We start from the raw sequence: 27,333 nt of genomic DNA on the forward strand, positions 1-27,333 counted from the left end.
AGTCTGAGGATCGTGCGGCTGGCCCCCCCCCCTAGTATGGCCAATGAAGAGGATGACCCAGTCGTACAGGAGGTAACTGCTGCTTCCCACCTTCTGCCAGGGCCACCAGGGAGAAGTGCCCAGGGATGAGTCCCCTTCCATCTGTCCTCAGGCCGGCCTGGCATCTGTTGGCATCCCATGGACCCCTAAGCAGGCTGTTCCCTCTTCCTCCAGATACCTGCCTGGCTGAACCCTACACTTCCTCCCAGTCTCTGATCTAGCATCTCCTTGTCAAAGAGAATTCCCTGACACACCCCGCCGCCTTTGTGTGGCTTTCTCCTGTATGCCTTCCCTGCCCCCCACCAGACCCCTGAACATGGCTGTGCCTTGTGCTTGGTTATAATACTCACCATCCCCTGGACATAAATCTCCTTCCGCTAGAATGTAGGCTTCACCAGGAGGGCTTCTGTTCTTTCACCATTGTATCAGCAAAGCCAAGTTCAGTGCCTGTCACTTAGATACTCAGTGGCTAGTTGTTGAATGTGTGAATGGGTTTGACAATTCCCCCTTCCTGGGCCCACCAAGAAGTCATTCAACAGTGTTCACTGGATCCATTGTATGCAGGGCGGGGGCTATGACAGCAGTGAGGGAGGCAGTGTCTTGCCCTCAGGAAACCTAGGATCTGTGGGCAACACTGAAAGAAAGGAGGCTCAAGATGTAGGTGGTGGGAAGGTAGGTTCCAGAGGCCGGATCAGGACACATCCTAGTGCCTCCAGGTGGGCCTTTGCACATGCCGTTCCCTCCACCTAGAATGCCCTTCACACAAGCCTCCCTTGCGCCGATGCCCTTCACTCCTCCTTTGGGCCTGGTGGTGGGAGAGAACATGGTTCATACGAAGAGCCGGCAAGCAGGGAGGTAAAACCTCTGCTCGGTGGGGCAGGGTGGTCAGTGTTGAGAAGAAAGCAAGTTTGGCCAGATCATTCTTGGAGCGGCTTGTGGACCTCCCTAAGAGGGGTGTGACAGGTGGTCCAGGGTAGGTGGTGGAGGCCAGGGGAGGAAGTGCAGCCAAGTGGGTAGGCTGTTCTCTGCCCCAGCCTCATCAGAAAAGCATTTGACCTGGTTCAGGATGCATCCTGATCTGAGTGCCCCTGGGGAAGGTACATTTTTATTGAGTAATAGTGGCCCTGGGAAGGGGCCAGCAACTCTTGTTCCGGTCTCCCTGGGAGCTGTAGGGAGGGAGTCTGGAGGACTTCATCCCCTTTGTTTCTAGCAGTAGCTGAGCTGTTCCCTCCTCCCCCAACTGCCTCTAGGAGCCACTATCCCTTCCTGAAATCTGAGGAGCGGGGGATGCCGGGGCAAGCCAGGCACTGGTTCTGTCTCCTGCTTAAGTCTTCTTCCCTTGTTCCCAGATCGATGTGTACTTGGCCAAAAGTCTGGCGGAGAAGCTCTATCTGTTTCAGGTAATGATGAGACCTGAGGGTGAAGGGAAACCTCGAGGGTTGGAGTGGGGGGAACCTCAGCCTTGCTGGGTGTTCTGGGCACAGAGTGGGCGATAAGGTGGTTTTCTTGGCCTTTGTGGGCGGGCAGGTTAATAGTCTCGCATTTTGAAGATGGGAAACCAAGGCAGCTGTGAGAGGCAGAACAGTGTAGTGGTTAAAGCTTGGGCTCTGGGGACAGGCAGCTGCATTGAGGCCCAGCTCCATCGTGACTTAGCTGTGAGCCCTCGAGCCAGGCCCTTAAGCTCTCTGTGCCTCCGTTTCCCCGTTTGCAAAATGGTGGCGGTAACACTATACCTGCCCTGTAGGGTCCCCTTTGGGGTGGGGTGAATCCACACTAAAGTGCTCGAAACACTACCCAACACGGACCTCAGCACCACAGTCTATTTTAGGACAGTTTTGTCCCCTGTCTCCCTTCCTGCCTACATCCCTAGGCAACCACTAACCTGTTTTCTCGCTGAATTTGCCTGTTCTGGATGTTTCATACATACAGAATCATGTCATATGGGCTTCTTTTACTTAGCATCATGTTCTCAAGGTTTACTCATAGCATGTATCAGTGCTTCATTCCTCTTTATGGATGAATAGTACTCCATTGTGTGGATATATACACCACATTTTGTTTATCCATTCACTGATGGGTGTTGGGTTGTTTCCACTTTAGGCCCATTAGGAACGGTGCTGCTGTGAATGCCCCCGTACAGGTTTTTATGTGGACAGGTATTTTCATTTCTCTTGGGCATATCCCTAGGAGCCGAATTGCTGGGTCCACTGGATACTCTGTGTTTAATGTTTAGAGTAATGGACAGACTGCTTTGTACCAGTTTACATTTCCAACAATAAGTATGGTTTTAAGTATTTTGTCTCCTGCCGCCTATGAGAAGGTAAGGCACAGCGAGACTAGTAACTTGCAAGGGGCCCAGGGCAGGGCGGCGATGGTGGTGCCCCCAGTGTGAGCTGGGAAGGGGCCCAGCGTCCTTCCTCACCACCCGCGCAGGGTCTGCCTTTACAGGCCATGTGGCTGGGGCCTGTCCTTCAGGCCTTCTGAACCGGTTTCCTTGATGGGCTGCAAAATGATGGGGAACTGGCAGTGGTGACAGTGACCCCATATGTGTTCGCGGTGTGCCAGGCCCTGGGCTAGTGGCCACCCCCTGTCAGCCTCCTTCCCTGCCCCAAGCAGCCCTGTGAGGCGAGGACACCCTGTGAAGTGAGGAGCCTGCCCAAGCGCACAGGCTGCCAGAGGCAGAGTTGGGAGCGGAACCGCGGCCTGATTCTCGAACCTGTGCCGTCCACCACCACCCATCCCAGCCCGAGATCAGGAGGGTACAGGGCCGCCCCGAACCTCGGCCGACTAGGGGCCTCCCAGGCTGTTGTGGGCCAGCCTGTCCCAGCCGGGGCCTTTTTCAAGGGCTCAGTCCAGGCCAGCTGGGCTGCAAGCTATTCGTCCTGCTGCGGCCCTAAGTTCCTGCCCGGGAATCAGGGGAGGAGTCAGGTGTGTTGTTTGAGCTTTTAGGAAATAACCATTTCCTTGGGCCGGAACACAGCAGATCTGCAGCGGCCCCCACGCAGAGGGCTCACTTTACACGCTGCCCCGCCTCCAGCAGGCCCCTTCCAGAGGTGGCCTGGTTCGGGCATGAGGGCGCTTCAAAACCGTGACTCATCTGCCCATCCTGTAGCGTCCGTTCGGTGCAGGAGAAAGGAAAGGAAAGGTGCCCCTGTGAGGATGGGCGTGGGAAGGTGACCCCAGTGTGTGCAGAGCAAAGAAGTGACTTGAGAACAGTATATTAAAGAGTGACATAAAATAACTTCACACATGGTGACACTGAGGCCCAGAGGGGGCTCTCTGAGCCAGTCATCAGCAGCTTTTATTACAGAAAAGTTCACAGGGTGCCGGAGAGAGAATGGGGTAGCGAATTCCCTCTTGAGCAGCCCACGGCATGTCACTGGTCAGGTCTTCCTCTGTGCTTCCCGTGGTCTCCTTTGCCTTGTCCTTCTCTACCTGGAATGGCCTGGAAACTGGCAGCTAGACCACGGATCCTTACTCTTGTCTTCACGGCAGTGTCCTGTGGCTTTACCAGACACAACCTGCAGGGCACTGTGCACCGGGGCCTGTTGGGGCTCCTGGTGCTTAGGCTTGTCCCTCGGAGGTCGGAGATCTACGAAATGGCCCTTGGGAGGAAGCTGGGTGGAGCCAGTGTGAAGGGCCCAGTGGGATCTCTGGTCTCTGCTTGGCATTGAATCTTGGTTGGAGTCTTCGAGCCCAGCGCTGGGCTGGGCTGGGCAGGAGTGGACAGGACAGCTCCCTTCCCCTCTCCAGTACCCTGTGCGTCCAGCCTCGATGACCTATGATGACATTCCACACCTCTCGGCCAAGATCAAGCCCAAGCAGCAAAAGGTGGGCTGCCCTCTGATGGAGGTGGAGGAGGGGAGGGGTGCTATGGGTGGGGGCTGATGAAAGGAGCAGACAGGCCCTCTGGGGACTAGAAGCCCACAAAAGGGGCGATTGGAGGGTTCAGAGGAGAACCAGTCGCTTCCAGAGCTGAGAAGGCCACCAAGGAAGGAAAGTCTCCAGGAAGAAAGAGGGTGGGCAGCTCCAGAGAGGCCAGGGAGTAAGAAGTCTTGAGAGGAGTTAGGGACTGGGAATGGGGGGCTCATGTTCACAGGATAAGGCAGGGGCCAGCATGCAGCAGCTCTGATAAGGGGGATCATCCAGTGCCTTGAAGGGCTGGGGGTGCTAGGGGCCAGGAGAACTGTAGGTGTGCCCTACCCTGTCTGGTGGGTGGCTGCAGCCCCCCACCCCGAGATTCTTTAAGAGAAATTGGAAATGAGAATTTTTATGAGAAAAATCTGTTGGTTTTTTTAATGTTGGCACCCAGTTTAGATTTTGGAGGGTAGAATGGGGAGGACAAACAAAACTACATGACTCCCACCCCCCCAGAAAGCACTCTGGCCTTTCTGTCAGAATTTGGGTTTATGGCCTTCAGTGGAGACTGAAGCCTGGGGGCTTGCTTCTGGGCAGGGCTGGGACTGGCAGGGACTGGGGTCAGGAGGTGGCTGTGGGCAGGTTGGGGATGTTCTTGTGTTCCTCATATATCTGGTGGGGGTGCTTGGTGCCTACAGGTAGAGCTTGAGATGGCCATCGACACCCTGAACCCCAACTATTGCCGCAGCAAAGGGGAGCAGATCGCACTCAACGTGGATGGCGCCTGTGCAGACGAGAGCAGCACATACTCCTCGTGAGTTCCCTGGGCCCGGTCTCCAGGCTTTGGTGTGCTCCAGTACGAGCCTTTTGAAGGCCTGTGGATCGCCTGAGCCCTTGTGCCCCTGTGCTGTGCTCCCTACCAGCGTCCCAGCTTCACATGCTTGGGCCTGGAGCAACCCTGCCCTGCAGCAAATGTCTTCTCTGTGGAGAGGCCCCGTGATGGGAGTGGGGCTTGTACCCACCCCTGTCCTTGGGCCACAAACCTCATCCCCAGCTTCCCTGCTGAGGCTGCCATATGCTGAGTTGGGGCCTCGGTCCCTGTTCCTTGGTGTGGGCTTTCAGAAGACGTCTGGGGTAGAGGGGCTTTGTCTGCCGTGCCCTGGGTCTAGAGCTTCCTTCTGCTCCCTTCTGTTCTCCTTCTGCTCCCAGGAAGCTGATGGACAAGCAGACGTTCTGCTCCTCCCAGAGTACCAGTAACACGGCCCGTTACGCCGCTGCACTCTACAGGCAAGGTACCCGCACTGGGCGTCCGGGCCGCCGTGGCTCCTCGAGGTCTCTGGAGTGGGGGAGAAGCAGGATGGGGGCCGGGACGGGGAGGCTGTCTTTAGCCTGGTACCCAGCTTGTTGCTCCCCGAAAGCTGGACACCCGCAGGGGCCAGGCAAGTTGTAGAAATGACAGATCGTGGGAGCTGGAGTTGGCCACCACTGAGGACTTCTGCCTCCTGATGCTGCCTGACCTGATAGGGATGGGGCATCCAAGGTCATTGTCCTCCTGGGACACAGACATACGCACAGCATAACTTTTGAGACAGGTGGTAGCATTTGGTTTTAAATATAAGGTACTTGTGCACGAGCAGTGTTACTCCTAGACTGCATCTATCCAAGAGAAATGCAATGTCTGTCCGCAGAAAACTTGTACGTGGATGTTCATAGCAATATCATTCATAATAGTGAAAAGGCAGAAACAATCCGGAAGTCCGTCAGCTGATGCCAGGAGAACGGTGTCCTGCAGCTGTGTGAGAGATGGCACACTGGTGCTTCGGAGCCCTAGCATGCCCGAGCCTTGAAAACATGATGCTCAGTGAGAAAAGCCAGTCACAAAGGGCCACATATATGAGTCCCTTCATGTGAAGTGTCCATAAGAGGCAAGTCAGTAGAGACAAAGCAGAGAGCGGTTGCCCGTCGAATGCGTTGTGGCTGAGGATGGGTTCAGGTTTTCCTTCCGGGAGATGAAGATGTTCTTAGATTGATTGTGGTGCTGGTTATACAACTCCAGGAATGTATGAAATACATTGAATTGTATGCGTTAAGTGGGTGGGTTTTGTATGCCATTGTTATGGTCTAATAAAGCCTTTAAAAAGTACAAGGTAGTGTGTTTAGAGTTCATAAAACAGTAAACTAATTTGGACACTTAAGAAACAAACTAGAATAGACTCAAAAGTTGTATCAACTTTTTTTGAACCTGTGTCTCAAGGACATAGTTTTTTTTTTTTTTTTTTTAATATTTTTTTATGGAGAGAGTGGGCATGTGTGTGAGCCGGAGAGGGTCAGACAGAGACATTCTTGTTTGTTTGCTTGTTTGTTTGTTAGTTAAAATTTATTTATTTTGAAAGAGAGAAAGCAGAGTGGGGGAGGGGCAGAGAGAGAGGAGAGAGTGAGGATCCCAAGCAGGCTCTGTACCACCGGTGTGAGGCTCATACTCGTGAGCCGTGAGGTCACGACCTGATCTGAAGTCAGATGCTTAACCAACTGAGCCACTCAGGCGCCCTGAAAGAGAGAAAATTTTTTTTTTTTTTGGTATTTTTATTTAATTTATTTTTTTAATTTACATCCAAGTTAACATATATGCAACAATGATTTCAGGAGTAGATTCTTTAGTGCCCCTTCCCCATTTAGCCCATCCCCCCCCCCACCCCTCCCGTAACCCTCTGTTCTCTGTATTTAAATCTCTTCTGTTTTGTCCCCCTCCCTGTTTTTATGTTATTTTTGCTGCCCTTCCCTCATGTTCATCTGTTTTGTATCTTAAAGTCCTCATGAGTGAAGTCATATGATATTTGTCTTTTTCTGACCAATTTCGCTTAGCATAATGCCCTCTAGTTCCATCCACGTAGTTGCAAATGGCAAGATGTCATTTTTTTTTGATTGCTGAGTGATACTGCTTTGTAATATATATACACCACATCTTCTTTATCCATCCATGGATGGACGTTTGGGCTCTCTCCATACTTTGGCTATTGTTGATAGTGCTGCTATAAACATGGGGGTGCACATGTCCCTTCGAAACAGCACACCTGTATCCCTTGGATAAATGCCTAGTAGTGCAATTGCTGGGTCGTAGGGTAGTTCTATTTTGAGTTTTTTGAGGAACCTCCATACCGTTTTCCAGAGTGGCTGCACCCGCTTGTGTTCCCACCAACAATGCAAAAGAGATCCTCTTTCTCCGTATCCTCGCCAACATCCGTTGTTGCCTGAGTTGTTAATGTTAGCCATTCTGACAGGTGTGAGGTGGTATCTCATTGTGTTTTTGATTTGTATCTCCCTGATAATGAATGAGTGATATTGAGCATTTTTTCATGTATCAGTTGGCCATCTGGATGTCTTCTTTGGAGAAGTGTCTATTCATGTCTTTTGCTCATTTCGTCACTGGATATTTGTTTTTTGGGTGTTGAGTTTGATAAGTTCTTTATAGATTTTGGATACTAACCCTTTATCTGATATGTCGTTTGCAAGTATCTTCTCCCATTCCATTGGTTGCCTTTTAGTTTTGCTGATTGTTTCCTTCGCTGTGCAGAGCTTTTTACATTTTATTTATTTTTGAGAGACAGAGAGAGAGAGACAGAGAGCACAAGTGGGGGAGAGGCAGAGAGAGAGGGAGACCCAGAATCCAAAACAGGCTCCAGGCTCTGAGCTGTCAGCACAGAGCCCGATGCGAGGCCTGAACTCGAAAACTGTGAGATCATGACCTGAGCTGTAGTCGGACACCTAACTGACTGAGCCACCCAGGTGCCCCAGCTGTGCAGAAGCTTTTTGTTTTGATGAGGTCCCAATAGTTCATTTTGGCTTTTGTTTCCCTTGCCTCTGGAGACATGTTGAGTAAGAAGTTGTTGCGGCCAAGATCAGAGACGTTTTTGCCTGCTTTCTCCTCGAGGATTTTGATGGCTTCCTGTCTTACATTGAGGTCTTTCATCCGTTTTGAGTTTATTTTTGTGTCTGGTGTGAGAAAGTGGTCCAGGTTCATTCTTCTGCGTGTCGCTGTCCAGTTTTCCCAGCACCACTTGCTGAAGAGACTGTCTTTATTCCATTGTGTATTCTTTCCTGCTTTGTCAAAGATTAGTTGGCCATCTGTTTGTGGGTCCATTTCTGGGTTCTCTATTCTATTCCATTGATCTGAGTGTCTGTTCTTGTGCCACTGAGAGAGAGAATCTTATTCAGGCTCCATGCTCAGCCCAGAGCCCGATGCAAGGCTTGATCTTAACAACTGTGAGATCATGACCTGAGCCGAAAGTTGGACACTTAACCAACTCAACTGAGCCACCCAAGTGCCCCTTAGGACATAGGTCTTTTTAAAATTTTTTAAATGTTTGTTTGTTTGTTTATTTATTTATTTATTTATATTGTCTTAATGTTTATTTTTAAGAGGGAGAGAGAGCATGAGCAAGGGAGGGGCAGAGAGAGAGAGGGAAACACAGAATCCGAAACAGGCTCTAGGCTCCAGGCTGTCAGCACAGAGCCCCATGTGGGGCTCGAACCCACGAACCGTGAGACCTGAGCCAAAGGCGGACGCCCAAATGACTGAGCCACTCAGGCGCCCCTGCACGTTTGTTTATTTTTGAGAGAGAGAGACAGACAGAGAGAGAGACAGACAGCATGAGCAGGGGAGGACAGAGAGAGAGGGAGACACAGAATCTGAAGCAGGCTCCAGGCTCAGAGCTGTCAGTATAGAACCCCACACGGGACTTGAACTCATGAATCATGAGATCATGACCTGAGCCCAAGTTGGATGTTCAACCAAATGAGCCACTCAGGAGCCCCCAAGGAGATAGTTCTTCAAAGCCCACCCTTGCAGCTGGGACCATTCATTGCTTTCTTTTAATTAATTCTTATTATAGCAAAATATACAGAACCTAAAATTTACCATTTTAATCATTTTTATTGTTTATTAAAATGTTTATTTTTTGTTTTTAAGGTTATTTTTGAGAGAGAGCACGTGCTGGGGAGAGGCAAAGAGGGAGAGGGAGAGAGGATTCGAAGAAGGCTCTGTGCTGACAGCAGACAGCCTGATGCCGGGCTCGAACCCACAAACCGCGAGATCATGACCTGAGCCAAAGTTGGGTGCTCAGCCGACTGAGCCACCAGGTGCCCCTACCATTTTAACCATTTTGAAGTGTACAGTCCAGTGATGTTAAGGGCATTCGTGTTGGCATCCGACCATCACCACCATCCATCTCTAGAACCTTTGCCATCTTCCCAACGTGATTGTGTTTTTCTGTAGCTAAACTTACCTGTCCTTTTTCCTCCTGTGTCTCTTGTGGTGTTTCTTAGGATGCTTTCTGCCATCTTAAGAGGTTCTCCTAAAAATGTTTTTTTAGTATTTATAGTATTTTATACTAAAATTTTTAACATACCTGAAAATTATTCTATGTAGGGTGGTAGGATGGTTCTTTTTTTATTTTTTTCATTTCAGTACAATTAATGTCCAGTGTTCTATTAGAGCCAGGTGTACAACAGAAGATTCAGCAATTTTATATATGACTTAGCTGCTCATCACGATGAGTGTACGCTTAATCCCTTCCCTAGTTCACCCATCCCCCCCACCACCCCTTTGGTAACCATCAGTGTTCTCTGTAGTTCAGTCTCTGCTTTTTTTTTTTTTTTCTATTTTTTACCGTTCTTATTTACTTTTGAGAGAGACAGAGACCGAGCATGAGCAGGATAGGGGCACAGAGAGAGGGAGACACAGAATCGGAAGCAGGCTCCAAGCTCCGAGCTGTCAGCACAGAGCCCAACGTGGGGCTCAAACCCGCGAACTGCGAGATCATGACCTAAGCCAAAGTTGGGTGCTCAGCCGACTGAGCCACCCAGGTGCCCCGTCTTTTTTTTTCCCCCCTCTGGTTTGTTTCTTCTTTTTTTTTTTCATTTGTTTTGTTTCTTAAATTCCACATATGAGTGAAATCATACGGTATTTGTAGGATCGTTTGTTTTTTACTCCTGACCGCGAGCACTCCGCTCCCTCTGGGGCCCAGAGAGCTTTCACAGAGCCACTTACCAGAGCCTTAGCATCTGATGTCTTCTCTTTCAAGCTCACATTGACTTGATAGAAGTGGATTATCTTTGCACTGCCTCCTAGTGATCTTTGTCCGAGACTGTGTAGACACTCCTCCAGCTGGCCGCACCAGGGGCCGTTCCTCCAACCATTTGCAGTAGCTGACTTCTGTTCGGATCGGGTGGGGTTTTGATGAGCAGAGTTGGAGGATGAGCGGAGACAGTCTGAGTGCGTGAGGAGCAGGGGGGGGCATTGAAGGTGTCCGGCGAAGGCCTGGCGGGAAAGAGCAGGCTGTGTTTGGTGTGGAGCAGTTGCCCGGTGTGGCCAGAGCAAGCAGCCAGGGGGAAGGGAGTGGGGACGGGCTGGGAAGGTGTGGGATGCTTGTGGGGAGGGGGCCGTATGCAGAGGCTTAAAGAAGGGACTTCGAGCAGAAGAGTCTGGATTCACGTCCTGGTGCGGTTGTGTGTTTACTGCACCCGGCAGGGCCGGGGTGCTGGGAGTGGCCGCTGGCCTGGTGGTCCCAAAGCTCTGGGACTAGGGGCCAGAGCAGAGGTGGGAGGTGGTTTGGCAGTGGGTCAAGGTCTTTGCAGGGGTCCAGGGCCCTTCGGGACTACCGTGAGCCAAGCCGGTGGGCTGACCCCGGTTCCTAGAGTCACGTCCACGCCCCCCTTCTGCCAGGTGAGCTTCACCTGACTCCTTTACACGGCATCCTGCAGCTGCGGCCCAGCTTCTCCTACCTGGATAAGGCAGATGCCAAGCACCGAGAGAGGGAGGCGGCCAATGAGGGTGAGCTCTGGCCCCCCAGCCCTGCTGTTAGTGTAGAAAAAACTAGCCCAGGGGTTTGGCTTCTAGGACGCTGAGCAGCACGGCTGCCTCTACCCCCTGGATGCCCTAGCACTCCCCTCCACGACTGTAACAACCAAAAACATTTTCCCGTGTTTCCCTTGTCCCTGGGGCGGGGGCAAAATTGTCCCCGGTGAGAACCACTGACTTGTGCAGCTGCCTCCGTCTAGAAGGAGAACTGACACCCCTGCCTGAGGCCTTCCGTGTCGGTGGGGCTGAGAGCAGGGAGTAGGGGCGCCACCGGAGGCTGCAAGCAGGGGCCGCGCTCTCTCCGCTTTTTCTCACAGCAGGAGACTCCTCGCAGGACGAGGCAGAAGAAGACGTGAAGCAGATCACGGTGAGTAGCTCTAGCCCCGAGAAGAGGGAGGGTGTGGCCTGCAGAGGCGGCAGGCTGGCCTCGGAGCTCAGCTGCCCGGAGGCTGCGGGGGCCGGGAGGGTCTCTGCGGAACATGGGCTCCAGGGGGGAGACAGATACCGAAACCGTGTTTCCTTCAGAGCCTTTTCGCTGGTGACTTGGGGGGGATAAGCTGGTCTCTGCCCGGCCTGACTTATCCCAGCAGTAAACAGGATAGCAGCCCTGGGGTTCTGTAGAGTTGGGGACCCAGGGCCCAGAAGGTTCAGTGAACCCTCAGCCTGTGCCATAAAGCCCAGGTCTTAGTAGAGCGAAAACGTCGCATTAATTAACCGTGTAATTCTGTCTTTTCAGGGGTGTGCAGATGCAACATTTCTCTCTTAATTCTTATTCCTATATCAAACGTTATTGGAAGAATATTGACCTTCCACTTATGGCTTCTGAAGCTTCCTCTCTGTAAGCGTAGTTAGGTTAAAATGAGCATTTAGAGAAGAGTCCTGCACAAATATTGATGCGGATGACAAACAAATGTGGCTAAAGTTGTAAGCATTTGCACATCTTTGAAGGACAGGCAGATACTGATGTAACTGGGGGCGGGGAGGGGGGTGGCGCTCACCTGTTCTCAGTAGCTTGGTGAGTGATCTTAGAACCCTCCTTCCCTTCTCTACTCACTGGCCCTTGTTTAACAAGGCACTTGTAGGCCCCTGTGCCTTAAAGGACCCATACAGAATCCCAGGATCCTGGGGTGCCTGGCTGGCAGTGGAGCGTGCAACTCTTGATCTCAGGGTCAGGAGTTCAAGCCCCAGTTGGCTATGGAGCTTACTTTAAAAAAAAAAAAAAAAGAATCCCAGGATTCGATAATCCAGCCAATGCCTCTGTGTAGGTGCCCTTCACAGGAGGGTTGAGTCAGGGCTTCGTTCTGTCTGTACTCTAAGCAACGGAAACCCAGATCTACCTAGCATGAGCCCCAAATGGAATGTATTAGTCCCTGTTACTGAAAAGTTGAGGGGTAGCTTCAGGTGTGGCTGGATTCAGGTGCTCAGACTCTGTCATCAAGACCTGGTTTCTCCATCTCCACCTCCAGGTTCTGCCTGCCTCTTTTGGCCTCTTTCTCAGGCAGGGTGTCTGTCCCCAGTGGTACAGAGTTGTCCCAGCTCCAGGCTCACATCCTCCCAGCTTCCAAGACCCCAGGGGAAAAGAAACTTCTTTCTCATTACTTCTAACTAAAGTCCCAGACTGGACTCGTTGGCTTGGCCAACCCTGAACCAGCCCCTGTGGCTAAGAGGATTTGGTGCTCGGATTGTTCAGGTCTGAGTCACGTGCCCACTCCTGTGGCTGGGAACGTGTGTGGGGGGGGCGGGGGAGGGATATCTGCTGTCCCAAACTGAGGGGGAACTGGGCGTTTCCTAAAGGAAAACGGGGGTCCTGTTGCCAGCGGGAGTGGAAATAGAGTGGGTGCCGGCAGGCGGAGGCAAGAGAAAGCTGCTCTGTGGCCTGTGTTGGCGAGTCACAGAGAGGGACGTGGTTGGAGCTGTATTAAGAGACCTGTGTCAGGAAACGGGGGGGCTCGGGGGTGGGAGGTGCCTCAGGTGTGGGGTTCTCCAGCCTCCTGGTGGGCGCGGAATGCAGCCGGGTTGTGTCCTGGGCCTGAGGCCACCACGCCCCTCCCAGGTGCGGTTCTCCCGTCCTGAGTCAGAGCAGGCCCGCCAGCGCCGTGTGCAGTCGTACGAGTTCCTGCAGAAGAAGCACGCCGAGGAGCCCTGGGTCCACCTGCACTACTACGGCCTGAGGGTGAGCCGGGGGCACCAGGGCGGTCCTGGGAGCAAAGCCTGGTGCCCAGTGTGGCCTCACTGTCTCACCATGAACTGGTTTCACATTGAGTGGTAGCCCAGGGAAGGAGGATGAAGTCCTATGGGCAGTTTGTCCCTTGATCCAGCCGGTCCACTGAGTGTCCCCAGGGGAGCAGGAGACCGAGAAGTGAGTCTGCTGTTTCTTGGGTCAGGGGTTTCGGCCCCCCAGACTCTGCCAAAGTGTGAGCATCTTACGTGCTCTGGGGTGGGGCTGGTGTTTAGTTATGTATTTTTATGCATCACGGGTCCTGAACGGAGGCTCATGATAGAGAACTGGCCATCTCTTCCCTGGGCCAAGTTCACCATGTATTTGCCAAGGGTGCTTTTGACTATACTTGCTTTTTATCTGGTGTTGACCTTGAGCCCAGTCCTTGAAACTGTTGAGTAAGGGAAACAATTGAATCAAAGCCAAAGACACCAGAGGCTAGGGCTCCCTAACATTTTTCTGGGGAAGGAACAACTTCCTTCCAGATTTCTCTGGAATCTTCTGAAAGATTCGTGTTGACAGAGTCTTAGAGTCAGACTTCAGAAGCTCTGCTATTTCCTAGTGTGTGACTCTAGGCAAATTACCTAATGAGATAAGTTGAGATATATATGCAGCCATTGGACTAGACCCTGGCACATAGTAGGTGCTCACTGACTGTTAGCTGTTATTTTTATCATTGCTTTTAGTGGTCCTGTGTCACAGGGCCCCTAGGCATGGGTGCTGGGGCTGTTCAGTCACAAAGCTGGAAATGGTTGGTTGAGGCCACATCACAGAGGCCTTGGATGCCATGCTCAGGTGGTTGGTTGGCTTTGGGGCCAGACAGTAGGTGGCTGGAGTGGAAGGTGATAGAGGGGTGAAAACTGGAGGGCAGAAGGGCTGGGTGGGGGGTGGCGGAGGGTCCTCCCACCCTGCCCCTCCACCAACAGGACAGCCGCTCTGAGCACGAGCGCCAGTACCTCCTGTGCCAGGGTTCCAGCGGGGTTGAGAACACAGAGCTTGTCAAGTCACCCAGGTGAGGTCCTCCGGTCCATGGTGTTAATCCCTATGGGCTACTGAACCTGTCACTGGCACTAGGAGGGTCCCTTCGATGTGGGGCCTTCCTAGGGACTGTGGTCCCTTCTGTAGCGTGGAGGAGGGACATGGGGAGGGGTCCTTCGTCCTCTGGAGAGGGCCAAGAGAGTGGGTGTGGGAAGAGATGGTTCTCCTTTCTCTACAAGTTTGGGGCGGGTGGGGTGCTAGGGAGTATGGGGATGGATTTCTGTCTGCTTTTCCACCCCCCAGCCCTTCCCTGGGGATGCTTCAGCTTAGGTGCAGTCTGGGTTCACAGGCAGGTGTGGGGCAGGGACAGAGCCCGGGAGCCCCTGACCCTGCCCTCTTCCCTGCAGTGAGTACCTCATGATGCTGATGCCACCCAGCCCAGAGGAGGAAAGTGAGTAGATTCGGGCCACACGCCATCCTCCCCACCCCAGACCTCCCCCACATCCCGTCCTGTAACCCATCACCTCTGTTTTCATCAGAGATAAACCTGTGGCCCCCAGCAACGTCCTGTCCATGGCCCAGCTGCGTACCCTGCCCCTGGCCGATCAGATCAAGATCCTGATGAAGAATGGTGGGTGGACACCCTTTCCCCTGGGGGACCCCAGCCCTGCCACCTCCTGGGGAAACAATCTAGGAGAGACTAAGGACTTAGGGGCGAGGCCAGAGGCCCCCACCACCCAGAGTGTGCCCAGCTTTACAGCTCCAGCCTTGTCTGGAAGGAAGGTACTGCAGCGGGCTCCCGCAGCCAGGCTCTGGATCCTGTTCCGCCCTGGCCACTCCCCTGCTGTGTGAGCCTGGCAGGTCACTGACCTTCCTGAGCCTAAGTTTATCTGTAAAAAGGAACTAAGCTCCTAGCGGGCTGAGATGAGGATTCAGAGACGAGGTTTCTATGTGGCTTATACAGAGCCTTGCACATGAACATGAGTTCCGTTCATTTGCTTGCACTGTTTTGAGGCGTCCTCACCAGGCTCCACACAGTAGGGACTGGTCTCCTTTCTCGGAGGACTTGGAGGGCCAGAACCCTTAGGGCAGATGTGAGCCCTGAACCTCAAGAGCCGAGTCCCAGGACCTGGGCTCCTCTTCTGAGATACCAACTCCGGGGTCTCCAGGGGCCTGAGCGGAGGGGAGCTCCCAGCTATGCCTGGGGCTGCCAGGGTGCCAGGCCGATGGCTTTCCTGCAAAGGACATGGGGTCATCCCCAGGTTCTTGCCTTTCTGGGCCTCAGTAGTAATAGTCTTCCCCCCTCCCCCTTTTTAAAAAAATTTTTTTAATGTTTTATTTATTTTTGAGAGAGACAGAGTACGAGTGTGGGAGGGGCAGAGAGAGAGGGAGTCCCAGAATCCGAAGCAGGCTCCAGGCTCTGAACTGTCAGCACAGAGCCCGATGTGGGACTCGAACTCATGAACCACAAGATCATGACCTGAGCTGAAATGGGAAGCCTAACTGACTGAGCCACCCAGGTGCCCCCCCCCCCTTTTTTTGACTAGGCTCCATGCCCGACATGGGGCTTGAACTCATGACCCTGAGATCAAGAGTAGCATGTTCTACCCACTGAACCAGCCAGGTGCCTTGTAATAGTTTTACCCTTAAGGAGCACCTTTTGGGGTCTTTCCTGCAGGATTCAGTGAGGTGCAGGGTGTCTGCACATAGCAAGCAGCCAGTGAAGTTGGCTGTTGTTACTACCCACGTCATAAGTGTTATTTACATGCCGGGTGGTTAAATGAACCTGAAGCTATGTAGATTTGGCAGGGGAGAGGGACGGGCCCGAGTACCCTTCCCTTGTCTGATGTCTGTGTCCTCCTCAGTGAAGGTCATGCCTTTTGCCAACTTGATGAGCCTCCTGGGCCCCTCCATCGACTCTGTGGCTGTTCTGCGTGGCATCCAGAAGGTGGCGATGTTAGTCCAAGGAAACTGGGTGGTGAAGAGGTCAGTCCCTCTGTGACTCTGTGACGGATCGTGTGATCCATTCAAATTCAATGTTTTGAGTTTAAGCCTACCTTAGTGCTTTCTGTTTGTCCTGCATTTTACATCCATTCTTACCTTCTACTGGATTCTTTTTTTTTTTATTTTGTTTCTCCCTGCTAATTTGGAAGTTCTCCTTTCTGGACCTTACAGATTTCAGTGTGCATTCATAACTGATGATGGTTTAATGGGTTGTTTGGGTTTTTTTTAAGTTTGTTTATTTTGAGAGAATGCATGCGCGTGGAGAAGGGGCAGAGAGAGAGGGAGAGAGAGAATCCTAAACAGGCTCCACACTGTCAGCGTGGAGCCTGATGCAGGCCTCCAACTCATGAACCGTGAGGTCATGACCTGAACCGAAATCAAGTCAGACGCTCAACTGACTGAGCCACACAGGCACCCCGATCACAGTTTAATATTAATTGCTGTGTTTTACCCACATCCAGCACAATTCAAAGACCTTAGAATATTTTATATGTATTTTCTTCCCAATTCCCGTGCCGTGTTTATATATTTTGATTGTATTTTTTTATTTTTTCAAGTTTATTTGAGAGAGCGTGCGTGGAGGAGGGGCAGAGAGAGAGAGAATCCCAGGCAAGCTCCACACTGTTAGCACAGAGCCTGACATGGGGGCTCAAACCCACGAAATTGCAAGATCATGACCTGAGCTGAAACCAAGAGTTGCTTAATTGACTGAGCCACCCAGGCGCCCCTTAATTGTATTTAAAACCCACAAGATATTATTGTATTTAGTCAATATTCTTTAGATCTGCTCACATATTTATTTACCTTTTATTCTGCTCATCCTGCCTTTCTTCATCTGTTTCTATCTGGGATGATTTCCTTCTCCTAAAAGTGCTATGGTGTTTAAGAAGGTCTGCAGGTGATGGATTTCCTTGGTTTTGATACAGTTGGAAATAGAATATTTTTACTGAGTGTAGAATTTGCGGGTTGATTGCTTTCCTTCCACACATGGACATAATTTCATTGTGTTTTCATTCCCATTGTTCCTGGTGACAAGTCCAGTCTTTACCCTAGCTTCTCTCTGGCTCGTTTTAAGATTTTCCCTTGTTTTGGCTTTTTACAGTTCCTTAAGATGTGTCTGAGTCTGAATTTCCTTTCACATATCCTGTGGGGTTCAGAGGTCCTGAATTTGTGGCTTGATGCCTGTCAGTAGTTTCTCTTCTGTGATTCCTCCACCAGACTGTCCGTTTCAAGGGGATAGGGACTCTCCCTCATGTCCTTGGTACTCGGTACAATGCCTGGCACATCTTAGACCCTTGCCAAGTGTGGCTCCCTGAATTATGTTAATGTTAAATAGTGTAATATAAAATTAATTCATACAGCCTCGCTTTTAGGAAGTGTGGTATAAGGCGAACAATCTATCAAAATGTGAATTGTTCCAATTTTTAAGTCCTTCATTGCAGCAGCTCCCATCATTTCAGTTGGCCAAGTGAATGGTAAAGGTATTCATGTTACTGCCACATGGTGGCGCCCTTGCCCCGGGAAACAAATGCCCGGTCTCTGTACATTGTGGCCATTGTCTTGTGCCGCACAAGTGTTTGGTTATAAAAGGCCTTCGGATGGCACGTCGCTCATTAAATGGGACAGCCAGGTGTATTTACAGCATGAATGAATGAGAGGACGCTGACCCGGAGAGGCAGAGACTTGCCAAACGTCTGGCAGCAAGGCAGCCACAGAGCTGGGGTTTGAGCTCTCTGCCCGGCACCGCCCGTGGCCCTGATGTTTCTGCCCTTTCAGCCTGAGGCGTGTCCCTGTGACTTGAAGGTAGGGCCCGCTGGGCCATGTGTTCTGTCTGCCCCGGTGCCTCGGGTCCTGCTGCAAGCCCACGCTGCCACACCACGGCCTGTGGGCGATGCTCCTTCTTTGCCCTGTCCTTTTGTGTTCTTGCGAGGAAATGATGCAAAATTCATAAATCGTTCGGTAAATATGGCCGTGCCCTCTGCTCCGCTCTCTTCCTCACACTGTCTCTGTCCTCGGGAGATCTGTGGGGCGGAGGTGGGCTCCATTATAGTTGAGCACAGCGAGTGCAGAGATCCAGGGCATGGACCATGTTCTTCCGCTCATTCAGTTCCCACTTAGTGGGTCCCTTCTGTCTGTGTGGCAGAGGTGAACAACACAAGCCAGGTCCCTGTTCCCTTAGTTATTCTGGGTAGAGAGGAGACACAGAGCTCGACCTCAATGGAGGGGTATTAGTTGGTTGCCAGGTGGAGGGAGGAGGGGAGGAGAGGGGCCTCCCGGCAGAGGCACCGCAGGCACAGGGCGGCCTGGAGAGGTGTGTGTGACACCCCACTGGGGTGTGATGGGGTCTGTGGCTGAACTTGGTCAAGTTATGCTTGTGAGCCTCATGACCCTGCTCTTTCGCCCTGGGCCCTGAAGTTCTCTGAGCTTGACTGCTGGTCCCCTTCTCTTCTCTCCAAAGGCTTTAGCCCCACTCGTGCCTCAGGGCCCAGCCAGGTCCCAGCCCCTGACCCCTCTCACCCCTGCTCACACTGCCCACCCTGCCCCTTCCGGCAGGTGGTAAAGGCCTCGTGTGCTGTTTCACAGCCAGTCTCTTGGCCTCACGCCTGCCGCACGTGGAGGACTCGCTGTCTCCCCGAGTCCTGGGCTGGCCTCTTTCTGAGCCCCTGACTGCGGCGGGCCTCGGGGCTGGGCCAGTGTGTGCATGGAAGGTCGAGAAGGGCAGTGAGGAAGAACTCTTCAGGGGGTGTGCGTAGCAGGGGTGCTTCTTTTCTACATACGTGTTCACAGAGCCAGGCTCCGAGGGTAGAAGGGAGGCCCCGGGAAGCCGTCCGAGCCCGTGTTGGAAAGAGTGCTTGGAGCTGGGGGCCGGCGCTGTGGCAGGTAGAGGGGCTGAGGGATGGGACTGACCTGTGGCTCCTGCTCTCGTTGGCAGCGACATCCTGTACCCCAAGGACTCCTCCAGCCCTCACAGCGGCGTGCCTGCCGAGGTGCTCTGCGGGCCGAGACTTTGTCGTAAGTGCTCAGGCTCTTGGCCTCTGGTCGGTCGGGTAGGGATCACGGCGGGGGGGGGGGGGGGGGGGGGCGCGGGGGCATGCAGGGCTTCCAGGACCTTGGCCCCGGTGGTGGGAAAAGGGCAGGTGTGGCTCTGGACCCTATTCTTTCTCCTTCAACTCAGAATCTGGAGTCTGGGGCTTCATAAGAAATCTGAGTTCCTCTGGCCTGGGGATTATAAACCAGAGGCCCATAGGTGGACTCTGGCTAAGAAACAGGTTTCATTTGGCCTGAGCTGTCTGCAGTCTTGTTTTTTTTTTTGTTTTTTTTTTTTATGTTGACTTAAATTGATTTTTACAATTCAGAATCACCGTACAAACCGGATTTCTAGCTTAAGAATAATTGGACAGTCTGGGACCACTGGGCCCAAATGCCTGAAGGGGCACCAGCGTTGGGTGGGGCTGACCATCCCGTTCTCCACGGTCCTGGGCGCATCTGCTTCTCTCAAACGCGTTCCCTGCACTATGGCTGTGGGTTTTTGCTGGCTCGTTCCTCTATTCCATTGCCCTGTCCCACCCCTGCCCTTATCCAGAACCTAAATCTCTGCCACAGCCTCCCTGAGGGCTTGAACCCGGGCCGTTGGGATCAGCACTGCCTCCTTTGGCCTCAGCTTTGTGTTTTGAGCTCAGGGAAATCGGTCTCCTTAGCTTGTGCACGGGGACCGTGATGTGCTCTCGCACAGGCCTGCTCACGCGGGCAGCCCTTAGGCTGCTCTCTCTGGAGAGAGTGCCTGTGTTTTCCTTTCCCTGGTCGGATGTCCCAGCTCCTTTGGACAGTTAGTGTCTGGGTGCCTGTGCAGTTTAGTTTGGTCTCGGGGTCGAAGCACAGGGGTGATCCACTCCCAGGCTTGTTCACAAAGCCCTCAGCCGCCCCTGCCTGTCAGCCTTTCTCTCCTGTGCAGATGCTGTCAGACGGCGCCTGGGAGAAGGTCTGGTCAAGTCTGAGTTCTTGTCGGCGACTGTCTTCCCTGCCCTCGGGCCCCCAGGACAACTACGTGGGTTTGGGGCACAGTCTTAGGAGCGATCTATCTTTGTTTTCCCCCTGGAAACATGCTGCTTTTTCTCCCTCAGATGTGGAAGTTCACACAGAGCCGGTGGGTGGTACGGAAAGAGGTGGCAGCAGTGACTAAAGTAAGTGACGTTCCCCCTCAGAAGCCCGGGCCCTGCAGGGAACGGGGGCCGGGGCGGGCTTTCGGGCCTGCGGGCCTCACTTCTTCCCCTCCCCCAGCTCTGCACGGAGGATGTGAAGGACTTTCTGGAGCACATGGCCGTAGTGAGGATCAACAAAGGCTGGGAGTTCATACTGCCTTACGACGGAGAGTTCATCAAGAAACATCCAGATGTGGTCCAGCGGCAGCACATGCTGTGGTCGGGTATCCAGGCCAAGTAAGGGCTTACTGAGCCGTCCACAGCCACTTCGTCCCCTAGGCCGGGTGTGGGCTGGTGAGAGCTTACTGGGGCTGCGTGCACCCTGTCCTGCACACCGGTGGATGTGGCAGATTGATCCAGACCCCCCCCCCTCCGCACAGGCCTGGTACAGCCACCCCTGCCGATCAGAGCTGGCAGGTGTGTTCTTAGGGGTCAGGAAGGAGGGCTGCGTGTGGAGAGCCGGGGTTTGCATGGCCCGAGGCAGCGGGCTGGAGACTGGCCGCGGAAGAGAAGGCTGGGCCACCGCCGCCCACCGCAGGGCTGTGCGCGGTGGGGAGGGGCGGCCGGGCTCTGTGCACACGGCATCCTCGGTCACCAGGATGTCCCTGGCCTCAAGAGGGAACGTTGCCGTAGTGAGGCAGGTGACCCGGGACGTGGCTTAAAGTTTATTCTTCTTTTCAGATTAGAAAAAGTCTATAATCTCGTGAAGGAAACCTTGCCAAAGAAGCCAGATGGACAATCAGGTGTGCGGGGGGGCTTCGGACTGGGCAGGCCCCTAACCCGCCCCTGGCTCCAGGCGGGCTGCTCTGCTGGGGCTCGTCGGGCCCAGAGAGGGGTGTGTGGCTCTCCCCATCGGTTGGCCTTTCTGTGCTTTCGTCTCCCTTCCCCACAGACCTCAGCTTAAGGCTTGTCTCCCGTTAAATGCTTGGCCTCGGGGACTGAGGGCCTGTGCGCTCTGAGGCTCTCCTGGGTTCTGGGCCCTCTTGGGTCGGCAGGAAGTGGTGAGGGGACAGGAGGAGCCGGCAGGGACCGGGAACCCCTCCTGGTTGGGGTCTCCCAACGTGCGATTCTGACTCTCCCCACTTCTCTTTCTTTCCTCTCTGCCGGGGTAGCTCAGTCCCCGCTGGGTGAGGTGGGAGTGAGAGGCTGGTCTGCACTGTTTCCATCCCCTCCCTCTGGGGGACCGGGGGGTGTCCGCAGGCCGAGGGCCCCTCTCTGCCCTGTCTCTACGCCCCCCTGAGCAGCGCTGGCCTCTGCCTGCAGGGCCTGCCGGGCTGGTCTCCGGGGACCAGCGCGTCCAGGTGGCCAGAAGCAAGGCCCAGCAGAACCACGCGCTGCTGGAACGGGAGCTGCAGCGGAGGAAGGAGCAGGTGCGGGCGTCCACGGTCCTGCCCGGCGTGCGGATCAAGGAGGAGCCCGTGAGTGAGGAGGGAGAGGAGGAGGAAGAGCAGGAAGCAGAAGATGAGGAGCCCATGGACACCTCTCTCGGTGGCGGCCTCCACAGTAGGCTGGCCAACGGGCTGCCTGGCGGGCGGGCGGCGGGCGGGGACAGCTTCAACGGGCACCCGCCCGGGCTGTGCCGGCACCCTGTGGCCCGGGAACTGAGGGCCTTCGTGGAGGCCACCTTTCAGAGACAGTTTGTGCTCACGCTGAGTGAACTCAAGCGCCTCTTCAACCTGCACTTGGCCAGCCTGCCACCTGGTCACACGCTGTTCAGCGGCATCTCGGACCGCATGCTGCAGGACACGGTGCTGGCCGCCGGTTGCAAGCAAATACTGGTGCCTGTAAGTAGAGCCTGCGCCGGCCCGATGGGCGTACGAACGAGGCTGTTCTCAGGCGGGCTCCTGGGTGGGCAGCGCTGCTCGTGGCGGAAAGGAGGCCGGTCCCATCACTCTGGAGTGGCCTGTGCCCTGCTTGCCTTGGGGGCGTCAGTTTGGAGGCTGCCTGGGAACTCGGGAGGACCACTGACCTTGCTTTGAATTTTGGCTCTCGTGTGGTGGCTTTGTGTGACCTTGGGCTTCTTAGGCTCTGCGCGGTCGTGTGACGTGGGCAGATGTTGGCTTTGGTCTCCTGGGACTTGGGTGAGGGCCCCCTGAGATGTCTGAAGGCGCCAGGCCACTACTTGGCCTAGAGCGGGGGCTGTCCGTGCAGGTTCCCTGGCCTGGTTTCCTGCCCCACTCTGCCGGCACATCTTGTTCCTGTCGTTTTTTCAGGACGACTCACTTTTTTTTTTTTTTTTTTTTTTTGAGAGAGAGAGAGAGTTGGGGAGGGGGCAGAGTGAGAGAATGTCAAGCAGGCTCGGCACTGTCAGTGCGGGGCTCCATCCCACAAACCGTGAGATCGTGGCCTGAGCCAAAATCAAGAGTCAGATGCTTAACCGACTGAGCCACGCAGGCCCAGCCCCAAGCTGACTCCACTTCTGTTATCTTTTGATCTTCTTTGCAATTTGTAGGTATAGAAACCGAGTTTTAAAGAAGGGAAATGAGCTTGTCTCGTATACCAGGAAGTGATAGAGCTGGAATTTGAACCTCAGTTTAGTGGCTGCAGGGCTGAAATATTTTATTTTTTTTGAGAGAGAGAACAAGAACATGAGTGGGGGAGGGACAGAGAGAGGGAGAGAGAATCCCCAGCAGGCTCCGCACTGGCTGATGTGGGGCTCGAACCCACAAACCGCGAGATCATGACCTGAGCTGAAATCGATTGTCGGGTGCCTGATCGACTGAACCACCCAGGTGCCCCAGGGCTGAACTCTTTTCTGCTGTACTGGCTCGTGCGTGGGTTCTGGCAGGCCTTCCAGGCTAGAGGTTAGCTGGCCAGGCCAGCATGGTTAGCATTTCTGATGCCAGGCCTGCAGGTGGCAGTGTGACAACCCCCTCCCCCCACCCCGGGGCTTCCTGTCCCTGCATAGGAAGGGGCCCCGGGGTGGATGAAATGTAGGAGCAGAGCGTGTGTTGTGGACCATTTCCCTTAGCTGAGCGTGAGGAGTGTCAGCTGTGGCTTCAGGACCGTGGTGCTGGTTATTCTCTCCTCCTAAGCTCTGCCCAGACTTGGCGCCAGACCGCGTGATGTGGGGCTGCGGCTGCCTCTTAAGAGATCGTTGACGTTTGCAGTCCAAGGTCAGAAGCACCTGCAGCCTTGGGTGATGAGGCAAAGGCCCAACTCTGTGTACTCGAGAAACAGAAACTAGGATGAGAGGCCTGAGATCCCATGCTGGCGGGGCCGTCCCAGGAGATCTGGCCCTCGTGTCTGGGAGCCTCCTTGGTGTGGTTTCCTCTGGAAGGTACCAGGGTTTGGGGGCCCTGCCCTATTTGGAGCACCCTTGCCCCCCCCCCCCCAGCAAAGGGGTCTAGGTAGCCCCAGGTCATCTTGGGTGCTGTGTGGATGGGAGAGGGATGTGAGGTAGGCTGCTGTCAGGTACCCTTGCCCTATTTCTCCCTCTTAGTGGGGCTGGGATCTCTGGGAGACCATGGCCCCTCTGCTGCTCCCATCCGTCTCCCTCCCCATGATCCTGATGTAGGGACCGTATATCATAGTCTCCTCTGAGGAGGAAAAGACCTCAGATGTGTACACAAGGATGCTCAGGTCCAGGGAGCAGGAGGAGGAGACTCACAGGCTTGAGTTTAATCCTGTTTCTACTATTAGACGTTCGACTGTGGACAGTGAGTAAACCTCTGCCCTGGAGCAGCTCCCTGCTCCCACCTCTCTGGTTTCCAGTGATCAAATGAGATTGTATGTGTCAGGGTCCCCCCGGGGCTTTATGTGGTGGTAGCCACCCCTGTTGTGTTGTCAGGGCTGGAAACCAGTCTACCAGGTGCCCTGAGCCTGGCCACCCTTTTCTTGGTCCCCCTTCAGACCCTGCTGAACCAAGTGGCACGGGTGCTTGGGAGCTGGGCAGGGTCCGTAACCCACAAGGACACGGCCCTCGAGAGAGGGAATCCCCAGATCCTCCTAGGGGCTGTGGGGGTGGGAGTGCTTCTCAGGCCCCATCTGCACGTGTATATTTAGGGTAGGAGGACACTGGGTGTCGGAGCAGAGCGGGGAGCTAATGCCAGGCTAACCGGACACACAGCAGAACTCCCTTCCCCACCTTGTCAACTGCATCCGGCGACTTGAGGCTGGGCCTGTCCCGCTCCCTCCCACTGATACCCTAGTGAGTGGCAGGAGCTGGAACTGGAACCCACAGTCTCACAAGGGCGGCTCCGTCCCTGAATGGGGCTTGTGCGGGCTGGGAGGGGTGAGGGGCGGGTGGACCCACGTGGCAAAGACAAACTACTAATGCCTAGGCCTTGGTTAGTTTCCCCCACAGACTGCTGCATCCCCAGATGAGCAGAAGGTGTTCGCCCTCTGGGAGTCTGGAGACATGAGCGATCAGGTGAGGTGACCTCTGCTACCGTCTCCCCAAGAGCAGGGAGGGGGTGTGAGGCCTTCGGGGAGACCCAGAGTGCGATAACACACGCTCGTTTTCCAGCCGCTTTCAAGTTTAAATATTCTGGCTCCGTGTCCCCGTGTAGTGTTAGGCCGGACATGCCAGTCATTTGACCGGAACCCTTGGTCCCCTACTGCCATCTGGACTGGCTGCATCCAAGTCCTCTTCTAAAAAATCTCCATAGGCTCCTAGGACCAACCCCCGAGACTTCGTTCAGTTCCAGAGGAACGGGGAAGGGTCCTAGGTATCTAAACTTCTACAAAGCTTTCCAGAGGATTCTGCCACCCAGCCTGTCTGGTGAACCAGTGACAGTCCACGTTTCTCAGGTGCTGGATTTCTAAGTTAGAGAAACTGGTCCATTTTGCCTCCTGTCACACCCTGGCAGGAAGGGTCATAAGTGTCTAGTGAACAAAATAGGAGTTAAAACAGCAGCAGTGGCTGCATGGACCCTGACGTCCAGAAATTTTCCTTCAGTCATGAACTCGCTTGAACTTTAAGGATTTCAGAATAAACTGCTAAAACACTAGTTGGCCCTATTCCTAAGGTGTGGGGAGGAAGGGAGATCCCTCTTCTGCTTCAGAGGGGCTGACGGACAGGCGAGGACAGACGGGAGGGCCTCTGTGCCCCAGGGCTGTGACGGGGCCCCAGAGCAAGAGCATCTGTAGGGGCTCTTCCTGAGCCAGACTGTGTGCTCTTGGCCAGAATAGGTGGCATCTGAAGTTTCTAGTCCTGAAGGGGTAGGAAATGAAAACAATTTCACAATTAATTTCAATCTGATGAGAAGATAAGTGCACTGAGACAAAGCTCTATGGGCAACAGTCTCCAGTCCCGTCTTCATGTAGCTTAGATGGTGACTTTCCCTGCATCCTAAATCCATTTTCACTTCTGTTTTGTGTCACAAAACACCACGTCTATACTGCCGATCGCCTGGTCCTTTCTTCTTCTTGGGGTCTCGGGACGACAGATTGGTCGGGTGTATTCCTGTCTAGAGAAGTCCTGGCGCACACAGACTGCAGCGTGGAGTTCAGTCCCACGGTTCTGGATCTCTTGTTCAGGGAGGTTTCTCTTTTAGGTGACTGTTTCCCACAATAACATATTTTTGCTACTAAAGCACCGACAGGTTTTGCTTGAAATCTTTTCCAAAAATTACCGGGTCCGCCGGAACATGATCCAGTCGCGGCTGACTCAAGAGTGCGGAGAGGATCTGAGTAAACAGGAGGTGGACAAAGTGCTAAAGGTACACGCACTCTGGGGAGCAGCGCCTGCGGTGGAGGCCGACAGGGGGTGGAAGTCCTCCCCCCCCCCCCCCCCCCCCCCCCCCAGCCAGCTGCGGTCTCTGCAGCTGCTCACGGCTCGTCCAGCCGGGTCATCCCTTTAGGTGACTGGGCTGAGTCCTGACTCCACTCCCCTCTTGAATCCTGTACCACTTGGCTTTCAGTAGAATCAATTTTTAAATTTAAAGGGAAATATATAATTTATCATCTAGTATATGCAAGTCCTTAAATATACTACTTATAATGCTTTTATGAATGGACTATGGTGCAGATACCATATTGGCAGAAAACATTGGAACACAGAAAGCTGAGGATGCTTCTTTACATCTTGATTTAGTATCTCAAACATCCAAGGCCGTCTATGGTGCTGTTATGAAGCACCTTTGTTCTGGGTCAACTTATGACAGTTTTTTTTATCTTGTGCTTGCCGAGCATTATCTTTTGTGGTTCCCCCCCCACCCCGGGAGGAAGAGGGCCTGAGCCCCAAGCACTAAGGAGACCAGGCAGTTACCACAGCATCGTCATCTCCCGTTTGTGTCCTATCCATTAATCATAAACCGAGTCATGAGGAGCCGTACAGGCCGGGAGTAGCTGCCTCGCCTGCTGAACACCCCTCTCTCGTCACAGGACTGCTGTGTGAGCTACGGTGGCATGTGGTACCTTAAAGGGACGGTACAGTCTTGACAGTAGTCACAGACCACTCACCCAGTGCGTCGAAGTCCCAGGAAGGCCGGCGGAGCCGGCGGAGGTGGACGCGCCTCACCTGCTTCCGAAGCCACGGAGCAAGAGGACCTGACCGTCCCGCGGCTGGGGTGTCGTGCTGTCTGGTGGCCAGCGGGGGTCACCCTCAGCCAGTGGCAGGGTCAGCTTCAGTAGATCGCTCCCAGAAGACGGCGGCCGGGACCTTCTTTACAGTATAATTTGAAATCCCCAATTGTATTTTGCTTATTATTTGGTTTCATTCTCCTAATAAAGAGAGTGTATACTGACCACAGGCAGGCTGATATAAATCATGGTTTAATATTTTACTTTTCAAACTTAATGCCAACGAGGTCTAAGTTATGTTTACAAGATGAAGAAAACCTCAAGGTTTTAAATATTTAAAATGTCTAGAAGCCAGTGTGTAGTTTTTGATTATCTGCTAAGACTTCTGCCAATTTCATTAAACAAACCAAATCGAATTGTTTTACTGTTGGGTTTCTGTGGCCACTTTACCTTTTAAAACGACTTACTTTATGTAGCAGTCTCGACTGTTTACATGAACCATAGGAAAATCAGAATCAAATCCATCTATTCTGTTTGCATAAGGATGCAAACAAAACCAGGTAAGTATGGAACGGTGTATAAGGTTATCACACTTTGATGTAAAAAATTTATATTTTGTGTATTTTAAAATAAATGTAACACTAACCTGGCATCGTGGTGCTACTGTCTTCAAAGGGTCACAGGAAGGCAGTGCTGTCTGTGCTCTCAGGGCCTCG

At 53.4% G+C, this 27,333-nt stretch overlaps 1 protein-coding gene across 1 annotated transcript; it reads left to right on the forward strand.

Moving 5' to 3' along the window:
* Positions 1-27,033, forward strand: POLR3E (RNA polymerase III subunit E). Its single transcript, XM_030300578.1, is given in 21 exon segments — positions 1-72; positions 1,389-1,439; positions 3,793-3,870; positions 4,596-4,711; positions 5,107-5,189; positions 10,619-10,726; positions 11,071-11,120; positions 12,807-12,926; positions 13,898-13,983; positions 14,357-14,404; positions 14,489-14,580; positions 15,815-15,935; positions 18,886-18,948; positions 18,950-18,965; positions 20,075-20,134; positions 20,232-20,389; positions 20,834-20,895; positions 21,416-21,936; positions 24,447-24,524; positions 25,690-25,815; positions 26,480-27,033. Coding segments are annotated over 21 exon segments (2,130 nt in total). The 5' UTR covers positions 1-36; the 3' UTR covers positions 26,537-27,033.
* The last annotated feature ends 300 nt before the right edge of the window (positions 27,034-27,333 follow it).

This window comes from Lynx canadensis, chromosome E3 (genome assembly GCF_007474595.2).
Source record: "Lynx canadensis isolate LIC74 chromosome E3, mLynCan4.pri.v2, whole genome shotgun sequence".
Lineage (NCBI taxonomy): Eukaryota > Metazoa > Chordata > Mammalia > Carnivora > Felidae > Lynx > Lynx canadensis.